The sequence below is a fragment of the Empidonax traillii genome, unplaced genomic scaffold (assembly GCF_003031625.1).
Source record: "Empidonax traillii isolate 1590-97213 ecotype Southwest subspecies unplaced genomic scaffold, ASM303162v1 scaffold213:size761030, whole genome shotgun sequence".
In the NCBI taxonomy this organism is placed as follows: domain Eukaryota; kingdom Metazoa; phylum Chordata; class Aves; order Passeriformes; family Tyrannidae; genus Empidonax; species Empidonax traillii.
Window position 1 is genome coordinate 698184 of NW_020955406.1, and position 17460 is coordinate 715643.

A 17460-nucleotide genomic window follows, 5' to 3' on the forward strand; every position below is an offset into this window, starting at 1 on the left:
AAAGTAACTAGTCAGCAATTAGCACCTCCTTTTAGACTGCCCCGTTCCCTAGGGGAACGGTGGAACAACAGAGAAGTGTTCTTAGCTGCGATCAATACCCATAAGCCAAAAGGACAAAGATACAATTTTAGTAGCTTAGCAGAAGCAGAAGAATGGAAGTGTTTACCCAAATATTAATGCACAAATTAACTACATTATTAAAATTTGATTCAGACTTAAATAATAAATAGGTGGGCAAAATATAATGCAAGACTTACTCAGTAAAAGTGAATTTTTAATAATCTCATGAGATCTACTTAGAAAACAGGACTAATCATGTTCACAACCGTAAATCCAAACCCTTCACACACTTTTTTTTTTTTTTTTCCTTAACACAGCAGTGAACTGTAAACCTGCATTTACTGGTTATCGCTTCAATCATTTTAAATATTAACTCAAGTGTTTCCTCCTTGGCCATTTCAATTTTTAGCACCAAAATTAGCCCAAAAAGAGGTACTGGTACAGCTCGATGTCGTAAATGAATTGTTAACATAGAATACTTTATATATTACACACATACTGTACATTCACACATCCACACAAACAGGAGGCATATTTAAATGAATATATTCTGTGTTTCAATTTGTTGTCAAAGAGCAATGGAAATAAAGCAGAAGGGGTAATATTTTACATAGTAGGCAACTTTAATGCTGTAGTGCACTTATAAAAAAGTCCAACTCTCCCTCCCAGCTCAGCAGCTTTTTTTTTAATATCACTATTCAGAAGGATGCAGAAGTTATTGCCTAAATGTTATTCTATACATTTCCATCGGAATTCTCAAAAACACTTGAAATTGCTAACTAATTTACAACTTAACTATTTTTCTTGTTACAGCTTTAATTCATTGGCAATTTTGGAAGCAATGTTTTTGAAAGCTATGGATGTTCCCGATATCCGCTTAAAGCGAACTCCATTCAGGGACAGTCTTGGCAGTTTACACACCTCCATCTCCCACTGTACAAGGTTTTCCGCATGCCCATCTCCATGGACACAGAAAAGCAAGAAACGCTCTCTTTGTTCATAGTCACAATTATTGGCATCCAGGACCTTTCGTATTTCCCTCATCATGTCATTGGGATCCATGGAGCTGGTGGTTTTCATGCTCCAGGTAAAACGTAGCGACCGAGGCTTGGCTTCCTTGTTCTCATCCTTCTGATCCACAGCTACATTGCGGCTGAAAGACAGGAATTTATGAGTGAGCAGGGCCGGCCACCTCCCCCACGGGTCACATTAGTGAAAGCAAACTAACACTCAACACACACTACTGGTATTAGAGCAGCATCTGGAGGCTCCAGCTCCCAGCCAAGCCCCACTTTCCCAGCTGCCTGTACACACACAGTCAGGGTAAAGCATTAGCTGCTGGGGTTGAAACCAAGGTTTGGCACGATGTGTGACAACTGAAAGTCACTGGATTCAGGAGTATGAGGGGGAATGACCTTCTGGAGGCAGAATTACATGCATCACCCATGACTTGATTTTAAGGCAGGTTCTGCTCAAAACCCTATTCTCGGGCCACGTGGACAGCTGAAACATCAGCTCTGTCCTAGAAGTTTCTGGAACATTCAAACAACAGCTACTTGTGACAAAAGGGTGCTCAGGGAGTGCCAGTGCCAGGGTGAGCCCATGCAGAAAAGTGCTGGGGGTTTCTCTACACCTCCTCCTGTGCAGCAGCTTGGAGACCAAGCACTGGGAGGGCCCAGGGAGTCCCACAATAGTTGGCTGGAAGCAGGAGGAAGGACGGCAGGACCAGAGGCACCCACCTGCTGCCCCAGGGTCAACATGCACTCCCAGATTTGGACTGGTTCAGTTACACTCTGACCTTCCTGTGCTGGTGTGTTTGAGATGATCCCTAGAGACCCACACACTGCAGGACACTGGGGTTGCCTTCAGTGGTGAGGAGATGCTTCATCTGAAGTTGGTCAATAATTTCTTAAATAACAACGACTGACAGAGGTAAAGTGATGGAATCTTTTGTGGCTACAAGCTCTGCAGTGAAGTGCCTCTGAGGCTGATGTGCAGGAGGAAGAGTTGGAAATCACTACTGGACACCTCGATGTTGTTTGAAAAGATGGTGACAGTTTTAAGAGATGAAGCAAAAAATATTGATTCTGTGCTTCCCAAGTCTGCAATCTTTTTTTTTTTAATAAAAAAGCTTTTCCTTTGGTAAGGATAAAAGAAAGAAACAGGACAAAAGAAAGAAACGTTCCAGAAATTTCTAGTTTACAATCATTCTTCTACCTTAAATTAAAATCAGTGGTCATGCAGCTAAAGAATAAGGAACTACATCTGGACCTCCAGGGAAAAAATACAGATTTGCTCTGTGAATATTTGTACACTGTCAGTTGCCTCTTCGAATTTAAATAAACTGACTGTCATACTTAACTATTTCCTGAAAACAGCTAACCTAACTGACCCCAAACCATGCAGCTGAAGGCTCATGTTGAGCCTCCAAGTTCAATTTACAATATTAAGGCAAGCTGCTCTTTATAATAGTTGGCAATGAAATTCTGGTTACACAGTGTTTTTCTTCTAATACCATTAAGCAGGCAATTATGAAAAAGTTAAATAAAAAGTGATAGCAAGGCCACAATTAAATACATATACTTCTTAAAGATAACATCTTTCATAATTTTTCTTCTATCAAAAGACTTCCAGTGACTCTGAGAGTCATAGGAGTACGCTGTCAAATCCAGCTCTGTGATTTGCCAGATGTTACAAAATTCATCAAGCAAATTAAAGAGTATTTTGTTTTAAGGTTTTAACTTAATAAGGCTGTAAGGGGCCAGGGGAAAACCCAACTTTTATTCACTGCTAATTTAATTTTTGAAAGCTTTTTCTACTTGAAAATCAGCAGTTGGCAAAACCAGCACAAGTTCAATAATTTCTAGTATTTTTTCATATGCTGATTTTGGACGAAGAGTAAAACGTGAAAAATATTTAACTATCTGTGATTTTAGAGATGAGAATTATCTTGCCACCTTTCAGTGGTTATTCCACACATTTGCAGCCTCACTAGAGACCACTTATCTAGACATCTACACAACAACAGCAAATTACAATGACTAAAATGCAATAAAAAAAAAAAAAAAAAAAAAAAAAAAAAAAAAAAAAAAAAAAAAAAAAAAAAAAACAAACAAACCCACACATGGGAAAAGGAAACAGGAAAGATGAAAGTTTAGAACCAAGTCAGTCAGTGCTTTAATAGCTGTTTTGCAGACAGAAATGCTTCTTTGTTTAGTTTTAATGACTTAACACGAAACACAAGCTGCTGCCTGAAGCCACTATGCCACATAATCAAGGGGAGAAAGGTTCAAACTCACCTAAATAACATTTTAAACAAAAATTTTACCCTCACCTTGAGCCCTCAAATCTCCCGTTCCTCTCATATTCAGTCGGGAGCCTCATTGAAAAGAATGCAGAAGCAAAAGGAAGTGGGAAAGAGAAGACAAATCTTACACTACAATATACAATATCTGAGTAGTTGCTAAAAGATACTGCAATCATACAAAAGGTGTGTTAAAATACAAATCAACAAAGATGTAAAGAACTTTGTAGGTTAGGTCAAACTCAGAATATAACATCTTGTCAAACCAAATGGGAGCCTATGAACTACAGTTTTTAAAACTACCAAAACTAATTTTAACAGTGTATGTTTATATATTAAATCTGCAGAACTCACTGAATAAAGTTGAGGTTCTAAAAGCAGAAAATGAGAAACTAAAATTACAAAGCATACTGTAGTGATTGTATTACTCAGTAAGTAACTCCTAAAAGAGAAAAAACTCCTAATTATTTTCAGGCTAAGGAAATTTACAAGTTTTATCTGGGAATAAAATATCTATTTGGAAAAAAACCCCTATTTACAGACAAGTCTGATCGCCCTGTGTATTTGCATGCACATCAGATCTGAGGTGTTTAAACAATACCAAAATACCTTAATGCAAAAGAAGATGCATATACATTTTAACAAAAATGTAAGACATAAATCCAAGATTTCTCAAGTTCTGGTAACTCCATTTTATTAGTTCCCACACTGATGCATCTTCCAAACCCAAGAGCAAGCTTAAGCTTTCTGTCTTCTTGCATTGCTTAAAGTTACATTGCAGATCGCTGCCATTTTTTAAACGCCCAGGATCAAGAAGAACTGAGGGGAAAATTGCCTCCCTCTACCTTCCCATTATTGCAGGAGCATGGTTTGACATATCAGTGTTAATTCTGCTGCCTGTACAATGCTCTTATCAAGACTATCTAAGGTAGTACTTGGCTTACCTGAATAATGCAAATTATCACAGCAGTTTGGCTGACAGGTATCTAGGGATAGGAATCTAAGACAGTAAGCTTATTTTTTGATGCACAGTGGTATTTTTATCAGGTGTGTGGGGTGTTCCAAGGCTTAATTTCCTCCTTTCCTTCCTTTTGAGGGCTGCTGTGAGGGATCAGCCTTGTAAGATGACTGACAATTGGAAAGTCCTTGGCTAATTCTAGAGTTTCAAAGTGGGCAGCTATTGTAGTTATTGTAGTTATTTTCAAGGGAAGGTGGAAAAAGATTTTTCATGTCTGTATACCCAAGAATTCATCCCCTACAGCAACTCTACAGGACAGGAAAAGGGGTAGGTAGGAAAGAACCATCACATGTACCAACTGAACAGACCCACACCTTTCAAATGATTGTTTTACTGGGCAAAGCAATCAAGTTAGAAAACACTGCTCAAGTGGAAAATTGGGGGTACTTGAACTTTAAAGAGCCTCCTCTGTTCCTACAAAGTGGAAGATGGCAGCTTTGTTTAAGAGCTGCAAACATTTATGGATTTTGGGGGGGTTTTTTTTGTGTTTTGCTCTGAAACTCGCCGATGGTTATAGAAAACAGGAGTATAACCAGTTTCCCCAACAATGAATGGTCTTACTGTTACTGGAATCTGTCCAGAGAAGTCTGTAAGGAAAAATCCCTAATGATGTTCTGACACCCTTTTCAGGTTGAAATTAAGCCAGATTGCTCAGTTTGTCAACCACTGTACTTTAAATCTAAGAAAGGTGATTATTTATAATACACCTGCCACTTTGACATAATAAACACCCTTTCATGGAAGCCTCTCAGAAAATCCTGACTTTGTTCAGTTTTTCCATCCATCAGTGTTCCATTCACTGAGCATGAGCAACTGCATTCAGTGACACGCACCCTCCAATATGAGCTCTGGATGATGCCAAGCTCTGGAGAGCTGTGCCAGTCTCTCCTTCCTTCACTATGGACACAGTTACAGTCCAGTTCTACAGCCCAGCAATGATGCTTTGGGAACAGTCACTTACTGTACTGTTAGTATTGTTTCCATGGGTCTGTGAGTGAGATGCAGCCCTGAGGCCTCCTCACTGCTAATACAATCTTCACAACTGTGTTAGTTTGTGTTCTAAATTTTCTGCTTTCGCTTGTGTTTTCACATAAATTGATTTTATGGACCAAGATGCTCCTTTGGTCTCAAGACTGGAACAAATACATGAGCAAGTTGTGTTCTCATTTGTCATGCAATACCTACACATTATCTCCCTTATGGTTTGTGAAAGGCTTTCACAAATCAGACTGGTTCCACACATCTGTCCTGAGTTATGCTGTGTTTCCTGTTCTTTACATCTTTGTATACTCAGTTTTAAAAATCCAAATAAATACAAAGAAAACTGTCTACAGAAAACCAACAAGAAGTGCAAGATGATAAAATAAGATCAGTTTATGAAAATGGAGAAATGATGCCGCAATAAAATCCAAAACATTGAGTCATTTTGCTGTCAGAAAAAAAGTTAGACTTCCACAATATGCAGATTGGCAATGACAGTGCATAGTACAAGATATACATACATATACATATATATATATATATGTATCTGTGTACTGAATACAATAATAAAACTCAGTTTAACAACAAATGACTGATTATCTACTTTTATTCAGTTTCCTAGAACTGATGATGTGGCACTATGTATATGTGCTAGTCGGTTACAGTAGTTCTTTCAGTATCAAATGCAGTGATCCTAGGAAAGAGCCATAGCACATACAGTAAGAAAAAAATTGGCAAAAACCCCCAAATTTTCAGGTTTTGTACCTGCATACAGATCAGGTATGGAGGGACACCATGCCCACTTAAAACAGAATTTAAAAAGCACAGTCTGGTCTTATGTAGGTGGTGTAAGACTTGGCAAATCTCTTATTCAAAGACATAATCATAGAAGCTGTATCATGCAGCTATTTCCACACTGGTCTAAGACTCCTGGCCTCCAGTCAAAGGAAATTTTTTTTAAAGTTATCTAAAAATTACCTTGAGTCTCAAATTTGAACAGTAACCTTCTAGTTTAAAAGTGTAGTCATATTAGCATTTCCCAGCTTTCTTTGGAGCAGCAGCATAACTAACTTAGATGCATCCAGTTGTGGAGAGTTGCACAGATCGCAATCCTCTGTTTTAAAAGCAACGTGACTACAGAGAGAGACAAAAGCTCTCGCTAACAAAGTGGTTTGCACCCCACAGCTCATGATGCACGACGAGGTAAAACCATTGCACTGTTCAGTTTCGTCTGTGTGCTGTGTTGGATGGTTTCTTTCCTTAACTAACAGTTGTTCCATGTTCCCTTTCCTCAAGTCAGCTGTGACAATGTCAACCAACCCAACCAACTTTAAACACAGTCATATTTGGAAGAGCACTGATTATTATTACTATGGCATGGAATTTAGTCATTTAATCAGATAGGGTACCTTTAGCCTCAGAGTATACATTAAAAATCCAAATTTAGGCAGTAATTTACACATCTCAGGCCTCCCTCTAAGTATTTCCTTCTCAAACTTCAAGTTACAGTCACATGCATAGCTCTGTATTTTGAAAGTTAAAACAGATATCTGGTTTTTGGCCCCATTTCCCTGCTTTTGATCAGTAGTAGGAAATTAGAAGTACTACCCTTTAAGAAGCTCCAAAATACGATACAACTAAACAGGCTATCACAAAATTCTATTGGAAAATTTACCTGAACAGCAAAATTGTGCAACTGACTTTCATGAATCATAATGTATTAACAAGATATATAGCAGTCTGATTCATTCCCAGGTTGCAAAACTAAATTAAATCCTTTGGACTTGAAATGTGATTCAGACTTTTGGGCTTTTCCCTTTTGTTAATAAATTTGCATAAAAGTATTTTTTGTTTAGAACTGAAGTGCTCTCTTTGCACTTCAGCTGCAATTCACTTCAGCGAATGCACCCCATTTTAAAACAAATACACAGCCATTGCATCTTCATTCAATCTTCCACACAAAACCGTTCAATTCACAACAGTGCTCAGTTTGCTTCCTATTGTATCAACTGCAGACAACACTTCAAATCCTATTTTTTCTTAAATATCATAAAACAAAGAGATAATGTAAATTTAACATCACTTACCTTTATTTGGTTGTAACCTTATGTTTTGTTTATACTTTCATCATTGTTATCAAACACCTCATTCTTCAAAAATAAGCATGCTAAGTGTATTAGTACAGAGAACAGAATTACTTTGGCACTACCAACTCTATCAAAGAAAGAAGAATTCACAAGGCATGCTTAGCATCTTGTTATACAGGTGCCACAGATTCTTAAGTATCATCATGAGTTAATGGATTTATTCTATGCTTTCCTCTGAAGAAAGAAAGTATTTAGTTCTCAGCAGGAAATTTAGTTTTCAGAAAAACCAAGGCTAGAAAAGCCAAATCTGTTGTTAATTGCAGGAGCCACTTTTTTTTAAATATAAATAAATCCTACCTTTTGATAAACCTGAATGACATGTTTCTAAAAGAAATTAAGCCAAAATAATGATTAACAAAAAATGTTGTACAAAATAAATTGAAAAAGGCATTTAGAGTGAAGCATGCAAAAAAATCTCATTTTAAACGCACAATTAAATTACACTTCAATACATTCTCAGATTAGGCAGATGATTTAAGGTCTGAAGAGTCAAACTCTTGGCACTGCTACTTCCAAATTTTTCAGGGAAATATGTCACCAGTACTTATTATGAATTTATGTATTATGAAAATATGTACTGGTGTCAAAACACTTTAAAACTCAAAATCTGCAAGGTCACATAAAAATATGTTTGGATTTTCTTCATATATTTCCCATAGAAACAAAAATCAGTAACTCTACAGCATCTAGATCTTGATTATCTTCAGAGTTAGGTTTCTTCCTTCCTTTATAACACCAGGTCAGCCATGTTGTGCCTAAAACTGCTTTAAATATTTAGCTAATTTAGTGGCACAAGCTGTAACTGCCTACACAGAATATAAGTAGTTCATAATCAAAAGAATTCTGATTACCCATAGAGAACGCTAGAGTAAACTAACAAGTTTTAATGCTTAAAAAATTACCTAAAGAGAAGAAACATAACCCTGTCCTTTGATTGGCACTATCCACCTCCTTAGTAGTCTGCACAGCACCAAGTATAACAGAGCCCCAGCTGTAGGAGGTCCTCCAAGTGCAAACTAACCATCTGTAACAGTGCTATTGTGTTACAACTGCATGTTATTTAATCAAGTCCAGATGGAATTCAAACTACTGTCAAAAGTCGTGTGGAAAAACTTCTTCAAGAAAACCACACTGCACTGCAAAAGCTGAAACTCAGAGGTAATGATAGAAGTTTGAATGCTGCCTAAACAACTGAGTGAAAAGTTTGCATGTTCACAGTTTGAGTGTCCACATTTGGAATGTCAAATGGAAAATTAAGTAAGGCTATTACAAACAAAACTACAGAAGGAAAGAAGTGCCAAAAGGATGTGTCTGATTAAGACTTCACTTGATATAAAGCAGGTTACTTAACTATTAAAAATATTCAAATAAAGCTTCTCTCTCTCAGCAGAAAAAGAAGGTGAAAAAACCCAAACCCAACTTCCTAAAGCATAGGATTTCCCAGGGAAGTGATACCTGGCAGGAAACTGAACAGATTAAAGCACTTACTGGACTGTCATGTTTTTGTTCTTTGCAGAAACAATTTCTAAATTTTTAAAGAAATTCACTCTTAACTGAAATCACCCATTTGTGAAAACCTGGAGTTTGGCTTAGCATTATTGCAGGAATGGGAGACTACAAAGAGGGTACTGAGAGGGAGTCATCTATAGTCATAAAACACACAGGAAGGAAATGGCTTGGTGCTGATGTGGTATAAGCCTAAAACAAAAGCTAGCAGGCCAAGATCTGAATAATATTGACCAAAAAACTTCACATCATGAGGAGGGTACAAAATTTTGGTGATTATCTTAAAGCAAAGACAAACAAGCCCTTAGTTCTACAAACACAAGTTGTAGATATAAGAGTAGTATGTGAACTGGTGGGTTTTGAATACAGAAGTAAAAAAAGTGGGTTTAATTTTGGGTTTGTAGGAATCAATTTAAATCATATATGGATTTGGAATTAGAAGTCCAATTAGAATATAAACTGTTAGCACAGGGGCAACACCTGCTTAAGCGAGGCTTTGGCTACAGCAAAACACCTTTACACCAAACCCAGAATCTCCACATGAACTAAAGGTCAAAACAGGAGTAGGTTTTCAAGGTTTGACCAGACTTCTGCCTAGACTGAAACCCTAGTACTGCCAATTTTAAAATGGCCTATGATAGCACTACTGCCAGCAGAAGCTTTTGTCTCCTGCTGCTACCCTTTCACCTGTAATATTTCTGTTTGTGTGTTGCCAGCAAGGTTATTCTGGAAACACTGACAGAGTGACTGGGAAACACAGTCTGAGCTTCTAACGCTACATTAAACATTGACACTAGGATCCTAGCTTATGCCATCTACTGATGGACCACACAGTCAGTGAGCAGCTTTTCAACTGAGCTGAAATGTTTCATCTCTGCAGCATTCATGGCATGAGGCTGAAGAGCACAAAAGACACAGCACAGACCAAACTTTTTAAATCCCATTTGATTCAGCTGCTAAAAACAAATGGCTTCTGTAATAAAAAAATAGAACTAGAAAAAAATCATAAGCAAGTGCATTTTAAGTTGCAGAAATTCAGCGCCTTATCAGAGAATGTGGACAAAACCACCTAAGCATTGAGCTACTAGGAATTTCTACTATAAAAACAAAGGGAAGATAAAAAAAGAGGGAATGTTGCACTGCTGTTTTATGAGGCTTACCTTCTTGTTAGTTTTGAAGTTAGTTTACTAAACAGATTAGTGGAGCCCCTGGTTCGAGTCTGTGAGAGTGGTGTCGCCTCGTGGGACAGACTGGGGGAGGCGGGTGGCCCGTTGTAGGTCGCGGTGCGCCGCTCTCGGAGCTGGCCGTGGAACGTGCTCCGACTGGCCGTTCCTCTGGGGAAACGAATACGATCAGGTGTGGTTGCACTGCTAATGCTGTGAGTTGAAGCAACGGGAGTTCTTTGATCGGGAATAGTGCTAGGGCAGAAAATAAGAAAACAATGCTAGAACGTCCTTACAGAAGCACTACGGCTCAGCAGGAGACACAAAACACTACGTTCTACAGTAAAGCATAAGCAGACACTTTTATATAGGCCAGGGTTGGAAATACCAACATTATTACAGCACTGTATGGAATCAAAACTCGTAAGAAGTTAGGATTAAAAGGCTGCCGAAACAGAAACCCACATAGGCAGAAAAGTGCAACAGGAGTATCCTGGAAAAGACCAGATCAACCAGGCATACAACGTTTCACTGAGAAGACTGATAAAAGAATAGACCAGTAAAAGTTTCCTCCCAGGAAAGAGAAGCAATAGGTAACTTTAATGTCTCTCCCTCCACATTCTGTATATACATACATCTTTGAAAGTCTTGCTAATTTGAAAGTATCCTACACAAAATTCTCTACAAGCAAACCGCTCCAAGTAGTGAAGTCCTTCAGGATACACAGTTAAAGTCTCCCACAAACTTTGACAATAGGGAATGTCCAATATTCCTAACAATAGGAAAAAAATTAAGGTTCACTATTGCAGGATTATGTCACAGACAGCCTGACACACCACAAGACAAATGTAAACAAGACTAAAAAAATGAGGAAACACACATCTTGTGGGCAATATATACTAGAACAATCTAGGACTAAAATTCCACAGCACAAAGTTAAGAAGCAGTGGGTATAAGTTAGTTTCACAACGATTTCAGGTTCTTACATAGGCCTGAAGTTATCTGCGCCATTGTCTATTGGAGGCAACATCATCTTCGTGTGCACAGAGGCTGACATGGACATCGACTTCTGATGTCGCAGCCGAACACTGGAGAAGGATGTAGTACAAACTGAAGCAGGGCTAGCTGCGTAAGCGAACATTTCTGTCAGGCTGCGAGGGGGTTTGGGTTCAGGCAGAGGCAGAAAGAAGAGCATGATGGACCAACAACAAACTACTGCATAGAAAAAAAAAAGCAAACTTTTCCTTCTATTAACTGGTTTATCAAAGAACACCAACTCTAACAGCCCTCTTCTACGTAAACAGCAGTAACTACCCTACACTTCCCTTAAAAAGCATCTTTACTATAGCACTTGACATCTATGAAGTGACCATGCTCTTACCATTAGCGTTAGTTTGCAGTGACACCCTCCTTGATGTACAGAACCTGAATAACTCAGAATTCTGAGCCAAAGCACCGATGTGACTTGTATTGGTCTTAACAGTAAACAATGCATTAAAACCCCACCAAATGCGCTTTCCAAAAGACTGATGTTAGCTCCATTACTGCACTGAAATCCTTTGTTTTCAGAATGTATCCGTGTTAAAAAGAAATCAGTGTAAGGTGGGCAAGCTGTCAAATCTACATCTGATAACTGAGGGACTTCACAGGTACAACTGAAACCAAAAACATAATGATCTTTAATAACTCCAGAGAGGCCAAATGGAAAAGGCTACTAGTGATCATCAACCTGTACATGGAGTAGGCAATGAATACACCTGTTTTTGCCTGAAGAGAGAGATGTGACTGTTGAAAAGCATCACATATTGCTTGGCCACAAACATTAAATTCTCCCAATTACCATTCAGGCTTTGAAGGAAGATATATACAGCACTGTCTTAGCAGAATGGCCAGTAAGCTGCCAGCTGTACAATAGGATAAAATAGGGGCATGAAATATTTTTCCTTCTTTGGGTCAAAATAATCTTTGCAGCCTTCACCTTGTCTAGCAACGATAAGGATAGGAGAAAAGTGAGAGGTCACAAGATATTTTGGGCCTTTCAGACCACACTACCATATGTCATTCATCTGAAGTTTGCTTTAAAAGTAAGGCAACTGTAATTCAGAAATATTGCTCGAGGTTAAGGAATCAGTAATTGTCAGTGACAGTTTCATGACACTGCATGTTCACTTACAAGTTACTTCATGGTGACATGCACTGAAACTCGAGTCCCATTGTCTAACTGTGATATGTCAGACTTTGGAGAGGCGAATGCTAGTCCAGCTACAAGTGTCAGCTGACCCACTTCTCAGGCTCAGCTCCCAAAGCACTGGCACAAAACACCACACAGCTCACGGCTCACTACGATGGTTAGCAAAATATACTTAGTTTTGGTTTGGTTTTAACTTCTCAGGATCTAGAAAACTTCATGTGAGTCATGCATGCATCTTTTTTGCAATGCTAAATCCATCAGGATGCCAACTACAAGCACTACCTACAATGAAGCCTCCGACACAGCCCAGCATTTAAATTACCCCAGGGTATTAAGAAATTGGAAGAAAATGAACATCTGTCTCAAAACTAATATCCTGAAGTCAAGTAATCCCCAAATAATTGGTCACTAGCCTCTCAAGAACTCCTAGCTCCTTTCCTCTCAATTTGCTGCAAAAGATAGAAAAGAAAGATTCCAAGTTTTATTTAGTCACCTGCCTCCAAAGATGTGACACCTAAAGGTATCAATAAGGGACCAGAGCATATATTAAAACATTTATATTTTTTCCTCTGGTGCTTTTCTAGAAATCAGCTTCCTTGGATTACTAGCCTGGGAACACAGGAACAGGGAGCTAACAATCACCAATTAGTGCCAAGGCTTATTAAAAATCTGAAGCTGTTGTAAATCATTTGTGTTACAAATGATTTAAAGCAATTGCCTATCATTATGAAGAGTGTTTCATGAGTCCCCAAGTGTGTTAATTAATGCTCAGGCTTTGGAGGAAAGCCAAAAGAATCATCTCCAGCAGAATGACTGTGTCAGCCACACAATGTGTTAAAGTAGAGATGTGAGACTTAAAAACTCGTTGCTTCTACCAGTCTGGCATGGGGTTTTCAAAACTACTTTCTCCAACATCAAATGTACTCGCTGACTATCGATTCTTCGGAGTTTCCATACTTTCAGAAATAGTGCCTTCTCAGAATTTAATGTGCAAGATAAAAACAGAACAAGCAACATCTTAACACTTTCTCTATAGAAAAAATAGAGACTTTAAGTGTGTGTATCTTGCCTTTTAGGGTAAGTCTCCCAAGTTTTGACTGGGTCACAGTCAGTATCTGACTGGCTATGGAAAATCTAAAATCCAATCTGTAACAAATCAGTTATAGGAATTACTCCTGCCTGCAACATTTGCCACCAATAGACATTTCAAAAGCACAGAAATAATTTTTAACGAACCCTTGGATTTGTACAAAGCCCAGGTTATACTTCAGATCTTGCTTCATAGAAGAAAAAAAGAACAAGTTTCTAAAGTTAGTTTCTTAGCCAAGCTGAGAGTGCAATACCATTAGAGATTCATTCTGAAGAGCCAGTCCCATCAATAGCCACGCTGATTTAGCCTGCATTAAAGGCCCCTGCATTTCATGTGACCAGTCAATGCTTTACCCAGTTACAGCAACAAAATATATTCAGACATAAATTGTGAATTCTCTGCCAAATCACAGTAATTCTGAAACTGTGCCAAAATGAACATGCAGTTTAGTACTAAAGCATTTCAGACAACGACCGGTCTCCAACTGTAATACAATTAGCAAGGCATTACCATTACCTTTTCTCTTTTTAACCCTCTATGAAGAGCAATGAATGTTGTAATCAAACATACATGACAAAAGCTGTAAGTTATTTTTTTACCTGACAATGAATATATAAAAATACATACAGGCATAAGTTCTCAGACATTTCAAATAACCCAAATAAGGCTAATTTGTAGGAAAAGCAAATTATGTTTAAATATCATTTTGACAATAAAAGGTAAATTACAAAAGCATAACCAATTTGGATATAAAATATTACCGATATAATTGCCAAGTGCTACTCAATGTTAACTTTGAGATTAATGTCCATATATGACAAAGCAGAAAGACATCAGTTTGCTGAGAAACTCGAAGTTGGGGAAAAAAATTAAAAAGACAGCTCCTTATGAGTATGAAGTTATTAATTAAGGGGACATCTCAAGCATTCCTAGTAAACAATACCTAGTAACTTTAAAAAATGTAATAAAGAAATTGCGGACAACATATTACAAAGATATTAGGTTAAGGATGAACAAAAATTATATTAAATAAACAAATCAGGTGATAAAAAATTATCAAAATTCTTTTGGACAGAAAGATTCATTTTTCAAAGAGCATTTGGAAAGAAAAAAGCTATTACCATATCAAACCAAAGAAAGGATAGTGAACTTTATTCTAAGCAAACTTCGTAATATTAACAAGGAGTAACCAGTGAAGGCTGAGACAGACACACTGAGAGACAGTACCAAAGAGCTGTGCTGCACTTCACAAGACAGTTGACTGCAGGCCCAGCTGGCCCAACTAGACTTTTGGCAGTCTTCAAACTTAAACTTGACTTTTTCCTTAATCACTTTCCGTTTGCAGAAAGCTAGGAGGAAGAGACAGGGTCAAAATCACAGTCTTTTTCCCTAGGCTCCAGGAATCAAACAGGGGACAGACCTTCCACTCAGTGTCATAACTTTGCCACTCTTCCTTGCAAACTGCCAAAACGAGAAGGGGGAAAATTTTGTGCAGAAAACGGTGGATCTTTCACCAACTTCAACACAAGTTAGAAAAAAAGGCATTTTCCTCCCACTCTTTGCAAAATATCATAAAATTAGGAAGGGGTGGAGAAAATTGGAAAGAGTAGGAGAGGGGTACACATTCCTCCAAGCTTAAGCATTTTTATTAAGTATCAGCTATCCAGACTCTCTCCTGGCAATGGTCAACTATTTAACTGTTACCAGCTTTTGACAACAGCAAAATTCTGAGAAGAAGGGCTGGAACTTAAAATACCTCTGCCAGCCAGGAAATTTGGTGTTATTCTTCCACACTGTCACCCTATACCTAATATCTACATTCACTATTATATTATTTCTGACAGCTCTTCTCAGTCTTCACAGGATGGCACTAGATGTGACTATGGTGCCAACACATGAAGTGGTTAACTCCAATTCCATTGCATGCTCTAATCAGGTTTTCATTCAGGACAGTAAGAAGAAACTTGTTATTTCTCCAATGTTTTCACTCAGAATATAGAGATAGCTGCTTCCCTCCTCAAGATGAGTTCTGTAAATGCTGGGAAGCAATCAGACTATCAGAGTATGATAGTAAGGAATGCTATCAGTCCAAGACAAATTGCCTATCACTGTTTCATCTTTGCTCAGACAAAAACGTACCTTCTCCCTGAGACTTCATAGCAAAAATGGTATTCAAAATAATCTTAATGAAGCACAGTTTAGAGGGAAATGTAAAAAGAGAATGTCTCAAGAGAGGAGGACTTTGTGGTCTGGCACTAAACAAGCTGCTTCTGCAAGCCAATGCTGTTTGGTCACTGGAGTTCACAACAGATTAAAGATGAAGGCTGTCACAAATATTTCATGTATTTAACCAGAAAACAGAAATTTCCTCTTACATTCTAATTATGAAGAGTATACAGATTAAGTACAGAAAAGAAACCAAACCCCAACATACTTACAGGTGCTCCATAACCAAAGATCTGTACTCACCTTTCATTAAGAATTACATTAGAATATTACTGATTTCTAAATTAGGCATTACAATTTTTTTGGAAATGTGAAGACAAGGGACATACACCATAGGAAGACATTTCATATACCTGTTCTCCTTGCCATTTTGTATCACTGAATGCCTATCAGCAGTGGTTCTTTCACTACAAACATATGTGTTGCGCCGTGTCATTGCTCCAGGGGCAGTATTATTCTACAATTAAAAAACACAGGCTTGTTATTCCCCACAAGATTCTGGGGTTAAGTTGACATAAAATCAAAGGTTGTTTTTACTTAATTCTAGTTCTATACAATTATAAAACTGACAATGACTAAATAAATTAATATATAAACACCATCTACTATTTTTAAAAAATACTGCAATCAGAAAAAATAATTCAAAACAAGTTGCTCTTGTATTTCATAATGATGGCTCAAAATTAATGCTGCTTAAGGTTTTCAAGAACCAATGTTCTGAATTACGAATTCTCAGCATATACAGCATTCATCTACATCTGGATAGCCTGTATATTTATAGCCTATTTTTTAAATACTTTACCACTTGTAGCTTGCAGAATTTTCCATTAAGTTAAAATCATAACCCTTAAACAAGATAGGAAAAGCAAAGACTTAACAAACAAATGTGGTAAAATTCAGTGGGAAGGTAAACATGGACTATTAATTGTTTTAAAACAGGGAAGAATAAGAGACAAGTCGCAGAGAATTTCAGTAAGACATTTTTTAAAAATATACATTTAAATACAAGCATAATACACTGAGGACAAGAGAATCAGGGGAACTTAAACTACAGACCTTACTTTAGAGGGGAGAAAAGAAATAGAATTACTTTGCCTCTGTCTTTACAGAGAAAGAGGGTGGAGATATGCCCAAGTTGGCGGTCAATTTTCCAGGAACGACTGAGAAGCTACAGGCAATTCACAGATAACAGAATTATAAAGAGTTAGATGCAGTTACTGTAGGAAAAGCATGGTGGTCCAGACAAACATGCACCCCTGGGTTGTAGGGGAAGTAAAAGCCGGCAAGCCTTGTATTTTTTTCTCCCCACCCCAAGAACAAAACACAGGAAACTGCATATGGTTGGAAAGTGGAAAAAAACCTTTAAAAGTTTTCTTTAAAGAAAAGGATCACGGGGCAAAGCAGGAAGCAAAATAGGCTATTAACTTTAAACATCACTGCTGGGGAAAGTCTTGGAGGAGGCCAGCTTAAGGGAACGACTGGTCAGCACCTGGATAAGCACATGTTGAGTAAGGATGGCCACCAAGAGTCAGGCAGGGGACTTCATGCTCAACTAACCTTTTGGAGTTCTTTGAAGAATTATGCTATGACAGACAAGGGAAATTCAGCGGATTTTAAAAATAGCATTAAGAAAAGGTTTCGCATAAACGGTCACAGGAGAGAGTCATGGGAAGAAGGATTGAAAAAAAAAGAAAGGAAAAACTAGTTCAAGCACAAAAGGAGAGTAGCCAAACCTTTTTTGTTTCCGAACCTGAAACAAAACTGTTAAAGTGGA

At 37.9% G+C, this 17460-nt stretch overlaps 1 protein-coding gene across 12 annotated transcripts in view; it reads right to left on the minus strand.

The window, feature by feature from the left end:
* Positions 1 to 253: 253 nt before the first annotated feature.
* Positions 254 to 17460, minus strand: part of MARK3 (microtubule affinity regulating kinase 3) — a 60880-nt gene continuing 43673 nt past the window's right edge. For 2 of the 12 annotated variants that reach the window (XM_027887515.1, XM_027887513.1), the window contains 6 exons: positions 16040 to 16143; positions 11166 to 11330; positions 10177 to 10434; positions 7808 to 7834; positions 3395 to 3439; positions 254 to 1213 (listed from right to left, as the gene is read on the minus strand). In XM_027887515.1, coding sequence (XP_027743316.1) covers positions 868 to 1213; positions 3395 to 3439; positions 7808 to 7834; positions 10177 to 10434; positions 11166 to 11330; positions 16040 to 16143 — 945 coding nt within the window. In that variant the 3' untranslated portion in view covers positions 254 to 867. The remainder of the gene's footprint in view (positions 1214 to 3394; positions 3440 to 7807; positions 7835 to 10176; positions 10435 to 11165; positions 11331 to 16039; positions 16144 to 17460) is intronic. The other 10 variants (XM_027887525.1, XM_027887522.1, XM_027887518.1 and 7 more) reach the window with 9 other exon arrangements.